This window comes from Numenius arquata, chromosome 3 (assembly GCF_964106895.1).
Source record: "Numenius arquata chromosome 3, bNumArq3.hap1.1, whole genome shotgun sequence".
Taxonomy (NCBI): domain Eukaryota; kingdom Metazoa; phylum Chordata; class Aves; order Charadriiformes; family Scolopacidae; genus Numenius; species Numenius arquata.
The window spans coordinates 76,796,087-76,817,611 of NC_133578.1; the positions used below are offsets into that span (position 1 = coordinate 76,796,087).

At 55.1% G+C, this 21,525-nt stretch overlaps 1 protein-coding gene across 2 annotated transcripts in view; it reads right to left on the minus strand.

Moving 5' to 3' along the window:
* Window positions 1-21,525, minus strand: part of HSF1 (heat shock transcription factor 1) — a 59,122-nt gene that overhangs the window by 14,827 nt on the left and 22,770 nt on the right. For both annotated transcript variants that reach the window (XM_074146028.1, XM_074146029.1), the window contains exons 5-8: window positions 9,280-9,355; window positions 8,845-8,906; window positions 6,292-6,388; window positions 1,973-2,109 (exon numbers count right to left, since the gene is read on the minus strand). In XM_074146028.1, the coding sequence (XP_074002129.1) occupies window positions 1,973-2,109; window positions 6,292-6,388; window positions 8,845-8,906; window positions 9,280-9,355 (372 nt within the window). The remainder of the gene's footprint in view (window positions 1-1,972; window positions 2,110-6,291; window positions 6,389-8,844; window positions 8,907-9,279; window positions 9,356-21,525) is intronic.

The following is a 21,525-nucleotide window of genomic DNA, read 5'->3' on the forward strand; positions in this document are numbered from 1 at the left end:
AGCTCATCCTGGATTTCTAATAACGGCTCCCACACAATGGGGGAAAAAACCCCGGTGGCTGCTGTTGCCTTTTCCCTTGCAAAGCCCCCAGAGTCAGCTGCAAAGACGAGGTTTGAGCGAGTACCTAAATATTTCTTCTCCGAATTCCGGTCCTAATCAGCTCCCCTGACAAATCAACCATCTCCTGCAACCTCAGCGTATTTCTTGGGGCTAAAGGTTCGTGCTGCTGCTCAGCCCCGGGCCCCGCCGCGCAGGCAGCTCCGTACAGGGGAGGTTATTGGAAGGAGGGGGGGTGTGTAATTTTACTTAACGGCACAGTTAAAACGATACAGCTTTGGATGTGGACGCAGTTTAAATCGTTCAGAAGCAGCAGAGGGTATAGACCCTTTTTTAAAGCCGTTGCTGAGACACTCGTGACATAATCATCACCACAGCGGGGGCTGTAGGGCTTTAATTGCTCCCACAAGGTCAGGGGAGCGACTCCTTTGGGGGACCGACCCCTTCGGGGCAGCGACCCCTCTGGGGGACCGACCTTTTCTACGAGCACCCGGGCATTTTCAGATGTACTGGTTTTATGGGCAGGGAAGATGGTTTCTTTGGGCAGCCCTTAATTTTCCCACCCAAACCCACCGATCCGGGGGCGTAAGAGGCGCAATGGGTCCTACTGGAAAGGAGAGCGACTACAAAAGGAGAGGGAAAAGGGCCATTAAGCAAACATATGGTCTCTATTTAAGAGCGAGTGTTCCTGGCAGAGGGTATTAAAGGCAATAAATGGCATTTGTGGGTGATTCAGCACCTCGGGGCAAGCGCCAATGCCAGGAATAACCTATTAAAGAGGGAGGAAAAAAAGGAGTTGGGAGAGCACAAGGTGCTGAGGAGAGCCCGAGAGAGGCTGACGCTCGGTGGGACGGGGCTGATGCCACCCCCAGGGACGTGGTGAGGGGCGATGGCTGATGCAGAATGGCCTTGGCAGAGGCACACAAGGCTGAGCATCACCCATGGCATCCAAGGGCAGCTCTCACCTCCTCCGGGAAAGCTGAAGGAGCTGGAAACAGGGCTGCCGGGCGCCGGGTTTATAAGGGCAGGGCAAAGCTCACCCCGCTCCCGGGGTTTCGGGAATTTCACCTTCAGAGCAAGGAATTTCACAGACAGGCCAACAAAGACGGTTTCTTGTAGAAACTAAGCTGTGACACCCCCCCCCAGACAGGTTGACACCAGATGGGACAGGTAGAGGAGCAAGTGTTGTTTGGAAAAGAGGATTAAAATTGAACAAAACCAACCAAACGAACAAAAACCTGCTGAGATGGCAGTGTCCTGAAGGAGACTGTCCTGGAGGGACAGGTCCAACTTTCTGGGAAGTCCTGGTAAGGAACTGGGACTGAATCACAGGATGGTTTAGGTTGGAAGGGACCTTAAAGGCCATCTCGTTCCAGCCCCCCTGCCCTGGGCAGGGACACCTCCCACCAGAGCAGGTTGCTCCAAGCCCCCTCCAACCTGGCCTTGAACCCCTCCAGGGATGGGGCAGCCACAGCTTCTCTGGGCAACCTGGGCCAGGCTCTCACCACCCTCACAGCAAACAATTTCCTCCCCAGATCTCACCTAAATCTCCCCTTTTTCAGCTTAAAACCCTTCCCCCTCGTCCTATGGCTCCCCTCCCTGATCCAGGGTCCCTCCCCAGCTTTCCTGGAGCCCCTTTAGGGACTGGAAGGGGCTCTGAGGTCTCCCCAGAGCCTTTGAGTGCACTCATCCAGCCAATTCCTTATCCACTAAGTGCTCCATCGGTCAAATCCATGTCTCTCCAACTGAGAGAGCTCAAACACCCTGAACATCACCCGTACCGAGGGCTGTACTGTTTTCCAGCTGTTTCTCATGGATGATTTTCAACAGAAGAGGCACATTATAACGGTGTTTGAGCACTCGGCTCATTGGGGAACACTCTCTCCGTGCAGATAATTCCAGAGCGGGAGCATACCTTTCATCGAGGCTGCCACTGGGAGATGCCGAAGGGCTGGACTGGGCCAGTTCGGTCACGTCAGAGATAATGGGACCGGAGTTGGCTGAAGAATCCGGGGAATACAGGTTGGAGCCACTATATGCTGGGGAAGAAGCCTGCAATGACAATCACAGCATTCGCGGTGTGGACACCGGGACCTGGGACATGGAGCGGGAGGGGGCTCGGCAGAACAGCCCAAAAACCTGCCCACCCAAGGACAAAGACAACGTGGGACTCAATAGGATGCCCAGAAATGCAGTTTCCAACCCAAAGCACTACTTAAAAAAAAAATAAAATTGGGACTTATGTTCTGTAAACTTGGTTTTCTTTGAAATAAAAGAATTTAACAAGTAAGAATATAGGATTATTTTTCAGGATCATCCGACACTTGGATTTTCAGAAGCCCAGAATTTCAGATTTCCCCTTCCACTACAACTCCATTATTTTTTAATTAAATGAGAGCTGAAATTCGTTCGGCTGAGACCTACAGGTGGAAGATGTACAAGATTTCCAGGCTGGTAACAGCAACAAGGAACGGTCGCATTTTGGTATCAGTCTTGCTAAGGAGGAAATTAATTGAGACGTTTGAGTGAACCCCAAACCGCTCTCCTCTTGGTGTGTCAGCGTCTGTCAGCCCAGGGCACAAAGCAAAGGGCAATTAAAAACGCACCCGGAGTCAGAAAACCTTGGGTACGAGGAGAAAAGGGGGTAAGAGAGAGAATCATGGAATTCTCCAGGTTGGAAGGGACCTTTCAGCTCCTGGAGTCCCACCATGGACCCAGCACTGACCAACCCACCACTGACCCGTGTCCCTCAGCACCACCTCTGCCCGGCTTTTCAGTCCCTCCAGGGATGGCGACTCCACCACTGCCCTGGGCAGCCTCTGCCAAGGCTTCACAGCCCTTTCCAGGAAGGAATTTTCCCCGATCTCCATCCTAAACCTCCCCTGGCCCAACTGGAGGCCGTTTCCTCTTGTTCCTTGGGAGAAGAGACCGACCCCCCCCTGGCTACACCCTCCTTTCAGGGAGCTGTAGAGAGCGATGGGGTCTCCCCTCAGCCCCCTTTTCTCCAGGCTGAACCCCCCCAGCTCCCTCAGCCGCTCCTCACAAGTTCTCCAGCCCCTTCTCCTTGGTCTCCAGCCCCCTCCCCAGCTCCGTTGCCCTTCTCTGGACACGCTCCAGCCCCTGAATGGCTTTCTTGGAATGATGGGGTCCCAGAGCTCCAGATGGGGCCTCCCCAGGGCAGAGTAGAGGGGGGAGGATGACCTCCCTCCACCTGCTTGGCACACTCTTCCTGATTCCCCCCAAGATGCCATTGGCCTTCTTGGCCACCAGGACACATTGCTGGCTCATGGACATCCTGAATACTAAGAGATACTGAATACTAAGAATACTAAAGAATAACCCAAACCAGCTGCGCCTCACTGCATGCAGGTGGTTCACAGGGAGATGCGGGGATGCTCTGCAGACTCTCAGCCCATGGAGAGGTTGGATCCCACCTCCACAAACACCAGGCTCCTGCCCAGCAAGGAATGTGTCCTGTGAGCGGGAGCGTTTCTCCAACACATGGAAAAACCGATTTCAAACATTTATAAAACCCAAAGTGTCAGCGGTGCCCACTGAAGAGCGCGCAGAGAGACACTGGCCTCATACCACACCACGGTGCCTGGTCTGGACCCCGACTTTGGGGCTACCCCGTGTTTCTGCAAATCCCACGTTTGCTTCTTGAGCAGAAAAGGTGACGTGGCGATAGTTACACAGACACAGAATCTCTGCGGGCACGGAGAGCTGCTCCTGGGCAGCAGTGATGTGGGACCACGTCCCGAGGAGCGGCACGGGACGGATCTCAGCTCTCTCAAGGTCAGGACCACCCAGGCCTCACCCCCACTCAGGTCTGAGCCACCTTAACGGTCTTATTATGAAAATACCGTTTTTTTCCCCGCTTTCAAAGCAGGGACCACGGCAGCGCCAGGACCCGGCGTCCTCGTTGGAGCTGGCTCTGAAAAATCGCCCGACCCTCACTCCTGGGCTCTGTTTGGAGCCGCAGATGACAAAGGCTGCAGCGTGAGAAAGGATGACACCTGCCTTTCCCATAACTGGGACAACCCGGCAATACCTGGAAGAGCTCCCGGCGGGTCTGGGTAAGTATTTGCTGCTTTTAAAAGAAAGAGATCAGAGGATTCGGGGGGGGATGTGGAGCTGGAAGGGGAACAGAGAGCTTCCACAGAGGGTGGTCCGGCTGCAGGAGAGCTCTTTAATGGGGCTTATTTTGGTTTTCTGCTAAAAAGCTCACGGGGATCACCTTGGCGCACCAGGGCAGCTCGATGGCAGGGTCCCCAACAGGACCTCGTACCTTGGAACTGGGGACAGCTTTTATTTCGCTCCAAACAGCCGATATGCGAGCTTAGCTGTGTTCCCAGCTGTAAAGCCCTGCTCCTGGAGGACAGCACTGCCAGAGGATCGGGATAAAGGAGAATCTTGATTCAAACAACAGCTCCGGCCAAGAAACCCCGGCTGGGTTTCCCGCGCCAGGCAAGCAGGGGTGCCGCAGACCAAGAGAGACACCCCGAATTTAAGTGGCGCAGTTCCCCAGGGCACACATTGGTAGGAACCAGATCAAACAGAGCGTCCAAAAGGGAAACAACCAGGCCAAGACGTGAAATTTAGGAGATTATCAGAGGTCTGAGACAATAAAAAGCAGCCAGTGGCCAAGCGTGTGACACCTCTCCCACCAGGCAGCCCTCGGGGGTGCCAGGGACACGGCTCTCCAGCTCCAGGGACACGGGATGAGCGTCCCAGTCCTCGTTTTAAGTCAGAAGCCGCAGTTTGGGACCTGCACGGCACGAAGAGGGGTTTGCATGCATCACAGCAGGCTTTGCGTGCGGGCACAGTGCAGCTCTCAGGTGGAAAGGGAAATAGCAGCGGAAGCGACCCCGCTCCCCCCCGCGCGTCACGAGGCCGAGCAGACTCGACGCACACAAAGGCAAAGTCTGCAGCTCATCTGAAAGATGACTCGGGGCAGCTCTGAAGGGTTTGGGAGAGACTCCTCGTGCTCGCTGGCCCTTGAACAGGCAGGGGAAGGAGCACATCAAAAGGACGGGAAAGTACAGACAAAACCTCAGCATTCACTGGGATCCAGCAGCAATTGGGAGCAGAGTCCAGAGCACAGATTTACAGAGACTCCTCCTAGAACACGGGGTCACCACGGGCACCCGGGTGAGGGGCAGCCTGGAGCGGGCACGGCATTTACCCGCCAGGGTGAGGCCAAGGTCTGAGCATCATCCACAGCCAACTACGAGCTCCTTTCTTCTGCCCTACACATCAGCGATGTCTTAGAATCACAGAACAGTTAGAGTTTGAAGGGACCTTAAAGATCATCTCATTCCAACCCCCCTGCCCCGGGCAGGGACACCTCCCACCAGAGCAGGTTGCTCCAAGCCCCCTCCAACCTGGCCTTGAACCCCTCCAGGGATGGGGCAGCCAAGAATTTCTTTCTAGTATCTAATCTAAATCTCCCCTCTTTCAATTTAAAACCCTTCCCCCTCGTCCTATCGCTCCTCTCCCTGATCAAGAGTCCCTCCCCATCTCTCCTGTAGCCCCTTCAGGTACTGGAAGGCCGTTATAAGGTCTCCCCGGAGCTGGAGATGCCGGGAGATCCCTTCACCTCCAAAGCCACCGCCTGCTCTCTCATCCCAAATTGGCTTTTTGCTCTTCCCACCTCATTCCCTACCTCCAGGGACACCAGTCAGCTCTGATCACTGGGGCCTTTGCTGCTTCAGGTCCGGGTCTCAGCCAGGCTCTGACCTGTTGTGGTCACCTTCCTTCACCTCTGACACCTTCCCCGACCAAAAGCGGTCATCTTTGGGGGGGAATAACGCTCATCACACACAGTCCCACGTTAATTAGGCAATATGAGCAAAGGCTGAGCAGGGATTCACTGACACCAGATGCGTTTTGTTTGTGACAAAACCGCACCACGGACCAAGCGAGCAGATGTAAAGCAAAGCAAGGAGGCGCCGCTTCCAGCCATCTCTGCTTTCAGCGGAATTCAGATAATTCCCCGCTTGGTCTGGAAGCCAAATCCTCGGCCCCAGCCCAACCATCGTGGAGAATCACCAGTTAACAGCTCTCTCCCCGCTGGCGGAGCCCGAACGCAGCTGCCACCTTAAAATACTTTGCCAAACAAAACAAAGGGTTGTACAAAGGCAAGACCGGTTGGAGAAGAGCCTAAGAGGGGTCCGTCCCCCCCCGCAACCAGCCGTGTCCTTGTCCCCCTCTCCAAGGCCGGGTTGTACTTACTGTGTAGGGGGACGAGCCGTGGACGTGCTCCAGGGAGTACTGGCGGCTGTATTTCGGCATGGAATGTGCTGAACTGCTGTCGTTCAACATCAGGGGGCTGCAAAACATTCCCAAACAGCACAGGAGTCACTGCGCTGCCGGCACCGGCTCTCGGGCACCCCCCTTTCCCCCACCCCAACCCCACAACCGGGCACCTGCACCCACCCCAGGGGCCAACAGACCCCCGTCCCCAGGTCCAGGTGCCCTGGAGGGGCAGGTGACCCTGGGGGGGGTGGCTGTGTGAGGAGAGCAGAGCAGGCAGCCCCACCACCACACCGAGGAACACACCGAGCCCCCGGGCCACATTTTGCAAGTCTATTGAGCCGAAATGTAAAAAGCTGAGGCCTCAGAGGACTTTCTTTATAGACCCTGGTCCCCTCCTTCTGCAGGCCTGTATTGTCACCGCTCTGCCTGGCGTCACCCCTCCGTGGCCAACTGCTCCAAAGATGGATCACTCGTGGTCAGCTGTGACACCACCACGTCTGTGGCCCTTTTCATGTACTCGAGTGCTGGGGAGAAACCTCTTTCTCCTCACAAGATCAATCATTTCAGCACGTCTTGGGCACACGATCACCGGATAAACCGCTCTGGTCATTAATAACAATCAAGGCTGCTGGGTTGGTGTCTGCCATATGGTGCTGCCGGGCACCGCTCAAAGACAAAAGGAGGGTCCTGCAGCTTGACAGGCAACAGGGGGACAAGGAGGGGACAGAAGCAGACACACTGCAGAGTATCTGCCAGTTTGTACGTGAGCACCTGTAAAAATCAGGTGGGTCAGGAGATCGAGACTGGAAGAGCGGGGCCCGGTCAGGAGACAACAGGAGAACCTGTTGTTCCGCCATCCAGCGAGACCTGGACAGGCTGGAGAGCTGGGCAGAGAGGAACCTGATGAAATTCAACCAGGGCAAGTGTAGGGACCTGCCCCTGGGGAGGAACAACCCCCTGCACCAGGGCAGGTTGGGGGTGACCTGCTGGAGAGCAGTTCTGAGGAAAGGACCTGGGAGTCCTGGTGGACAACAGGATGACCATGAGCCAGCAATGGGCCCTGGTGGCCAAGAAGGCCAGTGGCATCCTGGGGGGCAACAGGAAGAGTGTGACCAGCAGGTCAAGGGAGGTCATCCTCCCCCTCTGCTCTGCCCTGTGGAGGCCCCATCTGGAGCACTGGGACCAGTTCTGGGCTCCCCAGTTCCAGAAGGACACGGAACTGCTGGAGAGGGTCCAGCAAAGGGCTACAAAGATGCTGAGGGGCCTGGAGCATCTCTCTGCTGAGGAAAGGCTGAGGGACTGGGGTCTATTGAGTCTGGAGAAGAGCAGAGTGAGGGGGGGTCTGATCAAGGCCTCTAAATACTTGAAGGGTGGGTGTCAGGAGGATGGGGCCAGTCTTTTTCCAGTGGTGCCCAGTGACAGGCCAAGAGGGACCGGGCACAAACTGGAAGAGGGGAAGTTCCACCTAAAGATGAGGAGGAACTTCTTTGGTGTGAGGGTGGCAGAGCCCTGGAAGAGGCTGCCCAGAGAGGTGGTGGAGTCTCCTTCTCCGGAGACATTCAAACCCCCCTGGACACGTTCCTGTGGGACCTGCTCTGGGTGCCCCTGCTCTGGCAGGGGGTTGGAGGAGATGATCTCCAGAGGTCCCTGCCAACCCCACATCATTCTGGGATTTTGGGATTCTGTGACTTGTTCCTAATCCTGGGATAAAACCAAGTAACTATTAACTGGCCAAAACAAATTGGCTGGAAGGCTGTCCTGGGCTGAGTGACACAGGACTAATTTCTCTTCTAATGCTGGGGAAAACTGCACTTTTAGAAGAAAAAGTGTCTGAATTGGTGAAAATATTTACTTTCTGGCCAGCTGGACTATGTGGGACTCAAGGCCTCAGTGTTTTCCAGCCTTGCCAGGTGCGGGGACGAGGAGGAGCGAGACCCGGGCACTTGCCCCAAGCTGCCAACAGATTATTTCACACCATGAACGTCAAATTCAATAGAAATTAGAAAGTTTGCCGGGGAGTTTCTCTCTCTCCTTTGATGGCTGAGATCCTGAGATCTCCTTGCCCCGGTGCTGGAGCCCTGAGTCCTTCACTTCCTCGCAGTGTCCCACACTGGCTGTCCCTGCTGGGAGCGACCAGCCTCCTGTGATGGAATGGGCTGGGGATAATTCTTGTATATTGTATATTTTATATTAGTACCGGGATTAATACTGGTTCTTTAGTATTATTGTTAATTATTTAGTCTTCTCCTATGAAATCTATTTATATTTCAACCCTGGTGTTTCCTTGCTTTCCCCAATTCCCCTGTCTGGGTGGGGAAGGGTCATGGGCTGAGAGAATGATTGTCTTAAATGACCATAACTCGTTCCGGGTTTTCTCAAACGGTAACAAAGGCTGACGTGGTGCCCAGTCCTACCCCGCTGGCAAGGCTGCGAGAGAAGACAGAGACCTGGGGGACCCACTCTGCCGATCCTCTCTTTATTCTCTCTCAGACAGGGAATCTTTAGCGGGAGGTAGAAATGCAGACTTACATCTTCCTCTTCACCCCAAGGATACGGTTGGATTGCACCAATGAAATCAAAAACTGGATAAGCTGCGAGGAGAAAAAAAAGGGAGAAGCTTTGTCAGGGCGTGCACGGTCCTTGGATCGACACGGAGAGGAGTAGCTGCGGGACCGCTCGGTCCCGGTGCTGGGAGGACGCTGGGGGAGGATGAGCACAAAGGGGAGGGCTAAGGGGAAAACCGTTAAATTCGGCATCGCAGCACTGCCAGCCCAAATTTAACCTCTCCCCGCTGGATTTCCACGGTCAAAGGGAGAAAACACAGGGATCAAAACTATTCCTAAACAGAATTAATGCCGCTGCAGCCCGTCGATGCTGCAAGGGCCCAGCCCAGGTCACTGCATCACCCCAAAAAACCACACACCAGAGCGTCCCGATCTCTCCGTCGGGAAAAGCAGGATTTACCTTATTGACCACTTTCTGCTGCTGCGCGTGCTTCTGCCTCAAGCTGGCTACTTCTCTCCACAACGCTTCGTTCTCGCTGCAAGAGAAGGAAAAAAAAAAAAGAGCCATCTGAGACCAAAAAAAAAACCAACCCCACAACCCAGCAAATAAAGCGGGGGGACAAGCTGGCAAACGGCAGCGGGGGGATTTGCCGGCGTCTCCAGACACCGGCTCATTTACAGCCTCCCGGGGCCGCGGGTGAAATTGCCTTCATTAACTTTGGCTTTGCCACGGCCGCAGCTCGCTCCGCTGCGGAACCAGCCGCTATTTCACACGTGGGCAGTAACACCCAGCCTTCCCCGGCGAGAGCCAGCCCTTCACATCTGCTACGAGCCATTACCGTGCCCCGGTGGAAAGGCCCCCGGTGACCCAGCTCCATCTCCTTCATCTGGCCCAGGTGCACGTGGGGCCGGTTATAAATCGTTTTTTTCTAAGGATGGGGAGGGGGAAAAAGCCACGGAGGATCGAGCTCCGCGCCCAGGGAGACGCGGGCTGCGTCGGGATGGATGTGGGCTGCACAAACCCATCGCACCCACCCCTCGGATTTCCTCCCGCGGCAGCAATTCCCAAACCCTACGGGCTTTTATTTGGCTTTTCTACGCCTGTAAATGAAAAGAGCAACGACGGGGTTTGTGTGTTGCGGGAACATAAAAGCCGAGGGAGAAATTAGCAATAAACTGGCTTTCTCTTAAGGCTACGGGAGCTCCAAGGAGCTCAGAGATGATATGGTTTAAGTGATATCTTTATGGGACTGCAGATCTGACCTCGTTGCCAGACTCACCCTGCAAACAAACCAGCCAGCTCAAGCTTTTTTTAGGGAACAAATTCCGTCCTCCCCCCTCCCCCCCAACCTTTGTGGGATCTGGACTGCTCAAGCTCCAATATCTTCTTTCGGATTTTAATTTGGAGATTTTTCCCTCTCTGGAGAGTTTTGAAGTGGGGGTGACAATCCAGGAGAGGCTGGAGGGTTGGTCCAGGCTTCCCTTGGACTTCGGGGAGGAGGAGGATGGTGGTGCCTGGCAGAGCCCACTCGAACCGGGGTGGCCGGAGGCTCGAGTACGGTAGAGGGGCAAGATGAGCCCTTGGCGCAGCAAAAGGGCGAGCGACAGTAAGTCAGAGAGGGAAAACTCACACGAAATCACTCCAAATTTCTCAAAACATCAAAAATATCTGAGAACATAAAGCGTTTGCCCCGTGGAAGGGATGCCCAGCCCAACCTGCCCGCTTGCCCACGGCAAGGGCCGAGCTGGCAACCAAGGGGCTGCATTTTGGCTATGGCGAGGAGCGGTGGGAGCTTTGGGCAGCAAACCCTGGGTGTCCGACAGGCGAGCGGCCGCGGGGACGGGCTGCCCCCGTACGGAGGGGTCCAGCTGCCGTTATCTCAGCTGCACCATCGCTCCCCAGGCCCCAGCTGCTAATTACGCGCGGGGAGGATGATGATGATGGCTGCTCCGGGCCCCAGCGGGGATGTGGGGAGGTCTGTAAATTAGCTGAGCTCTCCCCGGCGCAGACCAGCTGAACACGGCTCCCGGATTCGCCTCGGGACAGAATGGCACGGGGAGGAACGGCCGGGTCCAGGCGTCGGGAAGGGAAAAGCCACAGCCCCGGCGCCCGCTGCCCAAATCCCGGGGGCGAGAGGGGGGAGATGGAGCCGTTCCCCCCCCCAGCCCTGGCCGCACCTGAGCCACGCGAAGAGGTCGAGGTCTGGTGGATCAGAGCCAGAGATGGATCATCAAAGGCGAAGAAAAGGAGGTGGTAACTGCTCATTAGGCTGCGGGAGAGAAACAGCTGGACACAAGGTCCCCGAAGGGTTAAACTGATCTGAGAGCAGCAAAAAAACCCCACAACCCTTTAATAATTTCTTTAGCATACTGTTTTATGAGGCAATTAAAGGCCGGTGAAGAGTTTACAAGGGCCAGCTCCAAACCTTTCATTTGGGGAGTTATTAAAAGATCTTTGAAGCGTTTTTGTCGATAGGGTATTTTACAGGAGCCCGTAAACCGGACCCTGCTCCGCACCTGCCTCCCCCAAACCGCTGCTCCTGGGGGACCTGCCCTCCCTCGCCCGGGGCAGCTCTGAACCCGGGGCCGAGGTCCGGTGGCCTTAGAAGAAGGTTCGTGGCCCAGAAAAGGGACGTTTTCTATTGAAAGCAAAGCAAAGAGGCTCCTTTTTTACTGTGGAGGGTGCCTGGGACCAGCTGCCTGGCCCCCCCGGTCCCCGATGCTCCTCCATCCACGCAGCACATCCCCATCGCGGCTGGATGTTGGGGGGAGCAAGGGCTTCGTGGGCAGAAACTCCAATTAAACGTGTGTTTTTTCTGCCCCCTACAGAAACCCAGTCTCCCCCAGTTTGAGACCGGAGCCGAGGTGGGGCTGTTCCCGGGGGCTGCGGCCGCCCCCGCGCTTCTGCCAGGCGGAGAATGACATTCGTTATCTCCCGCAGCCAGGAGAGACGCTCATTTATCACCCCGGCCCTCCGAGGGTCCTCAGGAGAAACCTCCAGCCCCCCCCCCCCCCGGAAAAAACCAGCCCTTTCCAAAGAGCTTTAATTACCGCTATACACTCAGGAAAACGCTCGTTACTCTCCCTTTCAGATAAAATTAACTCCGGGTAAAAGCCGCGCTTGACTTCACAGCTAGCAATTTCAGGACATAAATGACTGTTTTTTATCCAATATTTTGCAATTTAAAGAAAATGCAGCCTCGCAAGCTGTCACTCTCCTCGGGGCCGCGCTGCCACTTGGCATTTTTCTGAAAACCAAGGTTTTTAGAGCCAGGTAAGGAGAGGAGAAGAGCTGTCTTCTCTCATTCTCCCTGAAGGCAAACGGGGCTGCAGAGAACACCGAACGCACTCACCGAGAGTGTGCAGAGGGAAAAAAAACCCCTCAATTCAAGTTTTTTTAAATCTCCTGCCTTGGGGGTTCGAACCGGAGAGACTTGTGCTAGAAAATATACAATTTCCAACCACCTCGTGCGATTCTCACCGCGTACGAACGCACTTGGTGCCCACAGAGTTTGCATTGGAGCTTCTTCTTCTGTCCCGTGGTCTTTTTATCTCCTGCCACGAGGTTCTTCGGCATTTATTTAGAAGTATTTTAGAAGTATTTAAAAGTATTTAGAAGCATTCGGAAGTATTTAGAAGCACTGCAGCAAGGAGCTCATTCCCTCGCCACGCAGTGCGTAGATGTTCTAGTACTTCAGACGGGAGCGTATAGAAAATAAAGCTGGATTTTAATCAAGCAAAGCACATCAAGATGGGACAAAACGAGGGTGGCTTTAGGCTGGGGGAGAAGCACCGAACCCTGTCACCGGGGCTTATATCTCACTGTCACTGGGGCTTATATCTTATGGATGAGCCCAAAAAGGGCAGAAAACTGGGTAACTCTGTTAGTTATGGCTGTAAAAATGAGCGAGAATACACTGGGGCAGAAGAAAATTAGCCAAAAAACTAGGAAGGAGCACGCAGAGAGAAAACCAGCGTGCCGGGGGGAGCGGGGCTGCTCAGAGCCGAGGGCGAGAGGATAAACGAGGGGTTCTGTCAAACCCCGACCCGGCACAGAGAAGTCAAAGGACAAAGCCGAGGGGAACAGGCAGCAACTGTTCCCTCTCCCTCCTGATTTGGGGCTCTGAAGCCAGCAGCTGGCAGATTCAGCAGGAACAAAGGGACACGCTTCTCCAGACACGGCGTTAATTAAGATGCAGACCTCTGCTGCCGGATCCCTGGAGCCGTCCCACACAAATCACACAAAGGCGAAACAAATCTCCCCAGGACTGTGAAGTCCCAGGGCATCACCTGGATCTCAGGAAGCCTCTAACCCAGGCGATGGCTCCAGGGGATGGCTCCAGGAGAAGCAGGGCTACGTGTCCGCCTCGTTCCTTTGCCCGTGGCCCCGTCAGAACGAGCCGGGAGACCAGAATAATGTAATTTTTAACTCCTTACTCCACACCTGCCTAACTCCTGTCCGCAGTTAAACCCCGGCTCAGGCCTCTCCTGCGGCATCTTGCAAATTATCCCTCTTCTCGGCTCAACAGAATGTTCAAGCTGTTGTTTGGAGATCGATACCTGGGCTGCAGGGACCGTGCTGCCGTCCCCGCTGCCCGGAGGAAGATGCCTGGGACGAGGCAGGGTTGGGGTGCCTGGAGGAACGGTTCCTCCCCAGGGAACACACACAGAAGAGACAGAGCTCGGGACAAGGCGGGCCGTCGAGGCAGATTGGGATGGGCAGGCTCCGAGCAGGGATGTTCAGCCCCTGGAACACCCCTTGTCCGGGAGAGGGAACCAGCTGCATCTTACTTTGCACAAAATCAGCTGCTTTAGACCAAAAAGCTATTTTGAACCCTGGCTCGAGCGCCACCAATCTTTAATCTCCAGCAGGTATAACCTTGGGGGGGGGATCGACTCTTGGAAAAGAGGGAAATAGCTGTAAATGGCTCTTACTTTAGAGGCTGGAAATAGCTCAGGTCTATGGAATATTAATGACCGCCCCGACCCAGAGAGAGCGTCCGCGTCCTGCTGACCAACCGGGGATGCAAACCCAGCCACCAGAAGGGCATCGGCGCTGCTTTTGCTTTCTTTTCCTTACCGCAGTGAGCTCCCTCCTGCAGACCTGGCGGCTGTCGGGAGGAGACGCAGCGAGAGATCCCGGCCCCGTGTCCCCAGGCAGTGCCTTAACAGCGGCGGCCAAACGAGCCCCGCACAGAGACACGTTTTTTTTGGTGGCTTTTCGGCAACATAAGGAGAGAGCAAGAGGACCTCAGCTCTGAGGAAAAGCCTGACCTTCCTAATAGAATGATTTCCCTGTCTTTGACACTTATTTCCTTCCCCGGTTTCACAGTGGGTTGGGACCCACCACATCCATTACTGCAGCTGACCATGATTTCTGGGCCACAGGCTCAGAGAGCTGCTGATCTCTTCACTTTCTCATAGAATCCCAGAATGACGTGGGGTTGGAAGGGAGCTCTGGAGACCATCTCCTCCAACCCCCTGCCAGAGCAGGGGCACCCACAGCAGGTCCCACAGGAACGTGTCCAGGGGGGTTTGAATGTCTCCAGAGAAGGAGACTCCACCACCTCTCTGGGCAGCCTCTCCCAGGGCTCTGACACCCTCACACCAAAGAAGTTCCTCTTCATCTTTAGGTGGAACTTCCCACGTTCCAGTTTGTGCCCGGTCCCTCTTGTGCTGTCACTGGGCACCACTGGAAAAAGACTGGCCCCATCCTCCTGACACCCACCCTTCAAGTATTTAGAGGCCTTGATCAGATCCCCCCTCAGTCTGCTCTTCTCCAGACTCAACAGACCCCAGTCCCTCAGCCTTTCCTCATCAGAGAGATGCTCCAGGCCCCTCAGCATCTTTGTAGCCCTTTGCTGGACCCTCTCCAGCAGTTCCCTGTCCTTCTGGAACCGGGAAGCCCAGAACTGGTATTTAGTTTCTGATGTCCCCACACGCAGGCTGGTGCTGTCACTGAACGGCCACCCCATCGTCTCCCTGGGGCACCCTCTCCTCCCCCTCACCAAGGCACGCGTTGAAGCCAAGGAGCTGGTCAGGGAACGGTGCACGACGTCTGTTGGTTGGCCCCGCATGCCCATGACATGCCCAGGTCCATCCTCGTGAATGTGCCCTGCACTCAGACCTAACAGAGTAAAATCATGGAGTCACAGAATGGTTTGGGAAGGCACCTTAAAGATCATCGAATCCAACCCCCTGCCCTGGGCAGGGACACCTCCCACCAGCCCAGGTTGCTCCAAGCCCCCTCCAACCTGGCCTTGAACCCCTCCAGGGATGGGGCAGCCACAGCTTCTCTGGGCAACCTGGGCCAGGCTCTCACCACCCTCACAGCAAAGAAGTTCTTCCCCAGATCTCATCTCCATCTCCCCTCTTTCAGTGTCAAACCCTTCCCCCTCATCCTGTGGCTCCCCTCCCTCATCAAGGTCCCTCCCCAGCTTTCCTGGAGTCTCTGTTCCTGGGGAACCAGCAGAACCTGCTTCATTCAATGGTTCTCGACCATTTCAGGTGAGCATGAGCACGGACAGAGGAAAAGGAACACAGTTTTTAACTGTTCTCTGCTTTTTCTTCTGAAAAAGTAGAGGATGAAGAGAAAACCAGAGCAGTTCACTGCTCCTGAAGCAATTATGTGCCGGGAAGGATGCTGAGCAGCAAAACAACCCGCTCCTTCCAGCTCTGCCAGCCCCAGGGTACCCTTTGGGGCACGGTCTCAAACCACCCTCCCCATAAAAGTCAGTAGAAGACTCCGAACAGCTTTTCCTCCAGAATTAGGGAAGCTGAGGCATGGAGAAGAGTATGGAGAGATGGAGTGAACCTGCCGGTGGCTCGGTAACTGGGAAGACGCCAGCCCGTGCTCCTCGGCAGAGAAAAGGAGGATAAATTCCCATTTCCAGACCGTATCCACAGACCTGCGAGAAAGCAGCTTCGGCTACAAAGCAGGGTTAGGAGATGCCAGTTGGGTTGAGTTATTTCAACATCAGGATGTCAGCCTAGGGTGGTAATTAATTTCAGATTCAGATCACTGCGCTGAGAAACGAGTGCTCCCCAGGTCTTTAACCCCTGGTTCGGAACGGCCAATAAAACCGACTTCAGATGCTCTCAAGCAGTGACTAAGCTCATAAAAAGCAGCAGCGTAGATAAAACACACGGATGCCGCGCTATTCTCAGCATTAGAAGCCATCAAAGCAATTTTAAGATGAAGCTGATGCTTGACTCGGGGCCAGCCCAGGTCCCCCAGGACCAGCCCGATGCGTGGAGGCCGCGGGAGGAGAGTCGGGGTTTTGGCCCCCATCTCCCCACAGCTGGAGCCCGGGCAACCTCCGCCCGGCAAGGGCCATAAAACAACACCTTACAATTGTCCAATTTAGAGGTCGTAAAAGCAGGGACCACAGCCCGGGCGCGAGGCTGGAAGAGCCAGAGTTCACCTGACACGACTCAAAAGCGAGGAACAACGCAGTCACCATTAGGGCTGCACCAAAGCCACCGCAGAAGCCCGGCCCGGCCTCCAGCAGCACGGCAGCCTCGCCTGCCACCGGCCAAGTCCACGACACACCTCTCCTTCTCCTTTCTGGCCTTTGGGAAAAAACTTCACCATACACACGTGGTCTTCCTTCTGCAAAACCAGGATTAATGGTGAGTTCCGGGAGCCTCATTGTGCGCTGGCAGCCCAGAAAGCCCCCCGCACCCTGGGCTGCGTCCCCAGCAGCGTGGCCAGCAGGGCAAGGGGGGGATTCTGCCCCTCGGCTCCGCTCTGGGGAGACACCCCCTACCCCAGTGCTGCCTCCAGCTCTGGGGCCACCAACAGCAGAAGGACATGGACCTGTTGGAGCGGGGCCAGAGGAGGCCACGGAGATGTTGGGAGGGCTGGAGCCCCTCTGCTGGGAGGACAGGCTGAGAGAGTTGGGGGTGTCCAGCCTGGAGAAGAGAAGGCTCCAGGGAGACCTTCAAGCCCCTTCCAGTCCCTAAAGGGGCTCCAGGAAAGCTGGGGAGGGACTCTGGATCAGGGAGGGGAGCCATAGGACGAGGGGGAAGAGTTTTAAGCTGAAAAAGGGGAGATTGAGATGAGATCTGGGGAAGAAACTCTTTGCTGTGAGGGTGGTGAGAGCCTGGCCCAGGTTGCCCAGAGAGGTGGTCGATGCCCCATCCCCGGAGGGGTTCAAGGCCAGGTTGGAGGGGGCTTGGAGCAACCTGCTCTGGTGGGAGGTGCCCAGGGTGGCACTTTAAGAATGGCCTTTAAGGTCCCTTCCAACTCTAACCATTCTATGATTTCCCTTCCGCTGCAAAAGCTCTTGCCACCTCCCCTTTGAAGTGGCAGATGCTCCAGCCGAGGATGCCGAGAGCACACCTGCAGAAAGCCAAGCCCCAATTTTGTTGCTACCAAAGCCATAAAGAGCAGCAGATTGGGCAGCCCATCACTGTCACCTCCATCTTCTCGCTCCAAGCGAGGCCAGGGACCGTTTGTGGGAACAGATGGTTCCTCCTTCATGCACAGCCCAGGAATGGGAGCTCTGGTGGGGCTGGAGGGAATTGTTTCCTTGGACTTCAGCAGCACATGGGGAAACGGGGCGATGGAAACCCCATTAAGAGAACACAGGTGCTGGAGAAGACCGCTTCAAGCAGAAGCCTTCTCCACTGGGCTCCTGCCACCCCCCCCGATGCGACCGGGGGGGCCTCTGCTGCCCAAACCCCCCCGACCACAGCACCGCTGAGCCGCCAGATTTACTACAGCTCCAGGAGAAAGCAGAGCCTCGACAGTGATGTCTCTTTCCCAAATCCAAACCAGGAGCACGGCCTTACTCCGCTCTCGCTCGCTGCGTTCTCACGTGCTTTGGAAAGGAAATTCAGCAGCAAAAGTAAAGTTGTGATTTGCTATTTCCAGACGGGTACCGGTGGAGTGAGAAGCAGAGCCCTCCCCCCAAAAACTGCTCGATGCAGGTTCTCGGCAGCAGCGCTGTAATTAATCCTAAAGCCAACTCTTTTGGGAGGAAGGAGGCAGTTACTAAGAGGCAGAAGGACCACGGAGGAGGAGGACGCAGGCTGCTGGGCAGGAATCCGCAGATGCCGCCCGGCCGCAGACAAAGGAAAAGGCTCTCCCGATGCAGACAGACATCCACGGCCGCACAGGGACACGGCCCCTGAGGTGATGCTCCTTCATCCTGCTCCCATTCCGGCAGGCGGCCCTGGATGGAGAATACAGATCACTGCTGCCTCCACAAGACTCCTTTGGTAACGAGGTTTGGCCACCCCGGCTGCAGGCAGCGACGGCACAGTCACATTTGTTTGCCAACAGATGAATATCCCTTCCTTTTTTTGCCCACAAGACGCAGGGAAAAGATCCAGCTGCTCCGAGTGGCAGCAGGAAAGTTTGCACAGAGACTAAACCGCCCCCAGGTGCAGAAAGCTGCCTGCCTGGCACGATTTCCTACAATTCCATATGGTTTTGGGCAAGATACACTCTTTACCAGCTACCTCCGTCCTGTTACTGTGGTCGGGGTGTCGGGGTCGTGCCAGCCGGGTTCCCAGGACAGGAGCAGGGTGCGCAAGGGAGAGAATAATTCCTGGGAGCAGCTTTTCACTGGAGAAGAAAAAGTCTGATTTGTGGAAAAAGCCTGGGATTTATTGCACGGTACCTACTGCACACGGGATTTGCCCTGAACAACCGGAACTGCGGGTGTGTTTTACGCCCAGGGTGGTGAGAGCCTGGCCCAGGTTGCCCAGAGAAGCTGTGGCTGCCCCATCCCTGGAAACATCCCAGGTCAGGTTGGATCTGAGCAACCTGGTCTTGTTGAAGATGTCCCTGCCCAGGGCAGGGGGTGGCACTCAGTGGCCTTTAAAGGTCTCTTCCAACCCAAACCAGTCGGTGACTCTGTGACCCAGCAATGGACAGGCTGAGAGAGTTGGGGGGGTTCAGCCTGGAGAAGAGAAGGCTCCGGGGAGACCTTGGAGCCCCTTTCAGTCCCTCAAGGGGCTCCAGGAAAGCTGGGGAGGGACTCCTGATCAGGGAGAGGAGCCACAGGAGGAGGGGGAAGGGTTTGACACTGAAAGAGGGGAGATTTAGGTGAGATGTGGGGAAGAACTTCTTTGCTGTGAGGGTGGTGAGAGCCTGGCCCAGGTTGCCCAGAGAAGCTGTGGCTGCCCCATCCCTGGAGGGGTTCAAGGCCAGGTTGGAGGGGGCTTGGAGCAACCTGCTCTGGTGGGAGGTGTCCCTGCCCAGGGCAGGGGGTGGCACTGGGGGGGCTTTAAGGTCCCTTCCCACCCAAACCATTCCATGATTCTATGATTCCTAGCAAAGATGCTGTTAAAAAACCACCCATGAGCAGCAAAACGTTCCTCCCTGTCACTGCCCGAACCGTCAGGGCTCTCTGGGGCAAAGCCAATGCCTCTCTGAGGTACCTCAGGTCACTTCTGGCTGCTATCCAGAGGCAAAGGCTGAGTTTTCCTGCAAACTGTGTATAGAAAACAAGAAGTTAAACCCGGGTCAAATGCACCGAGTACAGGAACCTGCAGAAGAAGCTTAAAAAGCAGCCCAGAAATTCCCGTTCCAGCTCAGGAGCCCCCGTCCCCTCCTGCTCCGAAACACCTCGTGCCACCGGGCCGGGCTGCGGAAACGGGACACGAGGTATTACGGACTCATAAAGCACGGTGTAAAACACGGAGAAAAAAAACCCCAAAGAACCCGGGGCCAACAGTTTCACAGAAGATCATCTTACAATTTTTAGCTCTTTTCTGTACAGACGGGGCCTCGTTCCTTCCGCCACAAACCAGTTGCGCCCTCGGAGCTATCGGGGAAAGGTGAAGAGAGAAACAGGGCTGCAAAGTCCTGCCTCATTCTAAGGCTGGGACTAAAAGCCACGCAGTTACTCATCTCCCAGATGATTTTAAGCAGGTTTTAAGGGGAGCACTTGCTCCCCGAAGGTGGGAGGGCTGGGAGGGCTTCTGTTAATGAGGCTTTGCTGAGCACGGTGACTAAACTTGGATCTCGCCTCCTTGGCTTCGTTATGTCCTTAGCTCAGCTTTTCTCTCGCCTAACGCTGATGGATTCAATCTTTTCAACAAATGTTCTAATGCAAACTCTTATCCCCTTAGGTCAGTGTCAAACGATAATATATATGTTGCTTTTGGAACCCCGAGGCCATAAAGCAAGCTACACGGGTCAGAATGATTTGGTATGATTTACTGGGAGTTTGCATACGGTAAACTAATTCTGGTGAAGAGGAATTATCCTGCAAAAGGCCAAGTCCTGGTGTCTGTTTAGATTTATTTTTGTCAGGAGAAACTTTAACTTTTTGAATTCTGCGAGCAACGGGGGCCTTGTAAAAGCGTTGGGGCCTCGCGAGCGGGGTCTGGAGGGGAGGAAATGCTCTCAGCGTCCCACGGCGGAGCCTCGCGCCCCCAGCCAGAGCCAGCGCAAGCCCCGGAGGAGACGGGGAGAAAACCCATAAAAACAGGTGCAGACACGGCGGCTACGCTCGCTGCTTTCAACAATCTGTTTGAAATTAAACTTACGGATACGCTGGGGCTCCCGGCGGGCTCGGGCAGAGGCGATGAATCACGGGGAAGTGACAGGATCCCCGCTCACCTTCCTGCCCCGGGCATCGGGAAAGCCACGGCCGCTGCCGGGAGAGGCGGGCAGAGACCTCCTTCCTCCCTACAAAAGAGCCTGTCAGGGCAAATATTCCCAAATTGGGAGACAATGTCTCTGTTGAGAGTCCCGGTTTGGTTTCTCCACCCGGTGCCCAGGCTCGTTTTGTTGTGCTGGTAAGGCCAGGAATCGCTGCAGCGCTTTCCCAGGGCTTTCCAGCTGCACAGAAACCTGGTGTCTCCCATTCTTTTTATCTGTAGGTGTCTGCTGGAGGTACAGAAGTCCAAGGGTTGTCCTTCCTGAGCTGTCTACAGCCTGAAGAGACACGTGTGCTACCACACCTAAGGTTAAACTAAACCACTCTCCTCCCAGAGCCGCAGGCGGGTCATAGAATCATAGAATTGTCCAGGTTGGAAGGGACCTTCAAGATCATCCAGTCCAACCATCAACCAAACTCTGATAAAAACCATCACCAAACCATATCACTAAGCACTACGTCAACCCGTCTTTTAAATACCTCCAGGGACGGTCACAAGAGACGAGGAATTACCAAGAAGCACTGACAGAGCCGGGGCTGGGAAGGAAGGTCACCCTCAGTTAAACGCTGCCCGGTCCCTGACACGGCCGGAGCCAGCTTTAATGGCAATTGTCAGCTTAAAATCCAACCGGTTCCCAAGTTAAAAAGCCCAGAAGAAAACATTTGGCTTCGATGAGTCACTGCTTCAGAAGCTGAAAAAGCAGAACGGAAGCCAAAAGAAACTGCAGAAATTCTAGGTCAGGAACCTGCGCAAATTGTCGTGTAATTAATAACCCCGCTCCGCTTCACCGTATCGCTGAAGGGACGGGGTCCAAGCGGCTGCCGTTGGGGTTCCCAGCCCTTCTCCAGCGGTGGCTCCTCACGACTTTCCGATTTTAAAATACGAGAAGATAAACACAACCAGAAATAGAAAAGACACTAATAGTCACGCTTTTAACACAAAACCTTTCATGTGAGAACAAGGATAGGAGCTGTTGGCAAATGAAGCCTTTGGGTTACGGTATCAAGATGACTCGCTACAGCCAACCTGTTGATGGATGTTCCAGCAAAGCCTTGGCACCGATAAGAAACTGCTGAGTAAAAAAGCC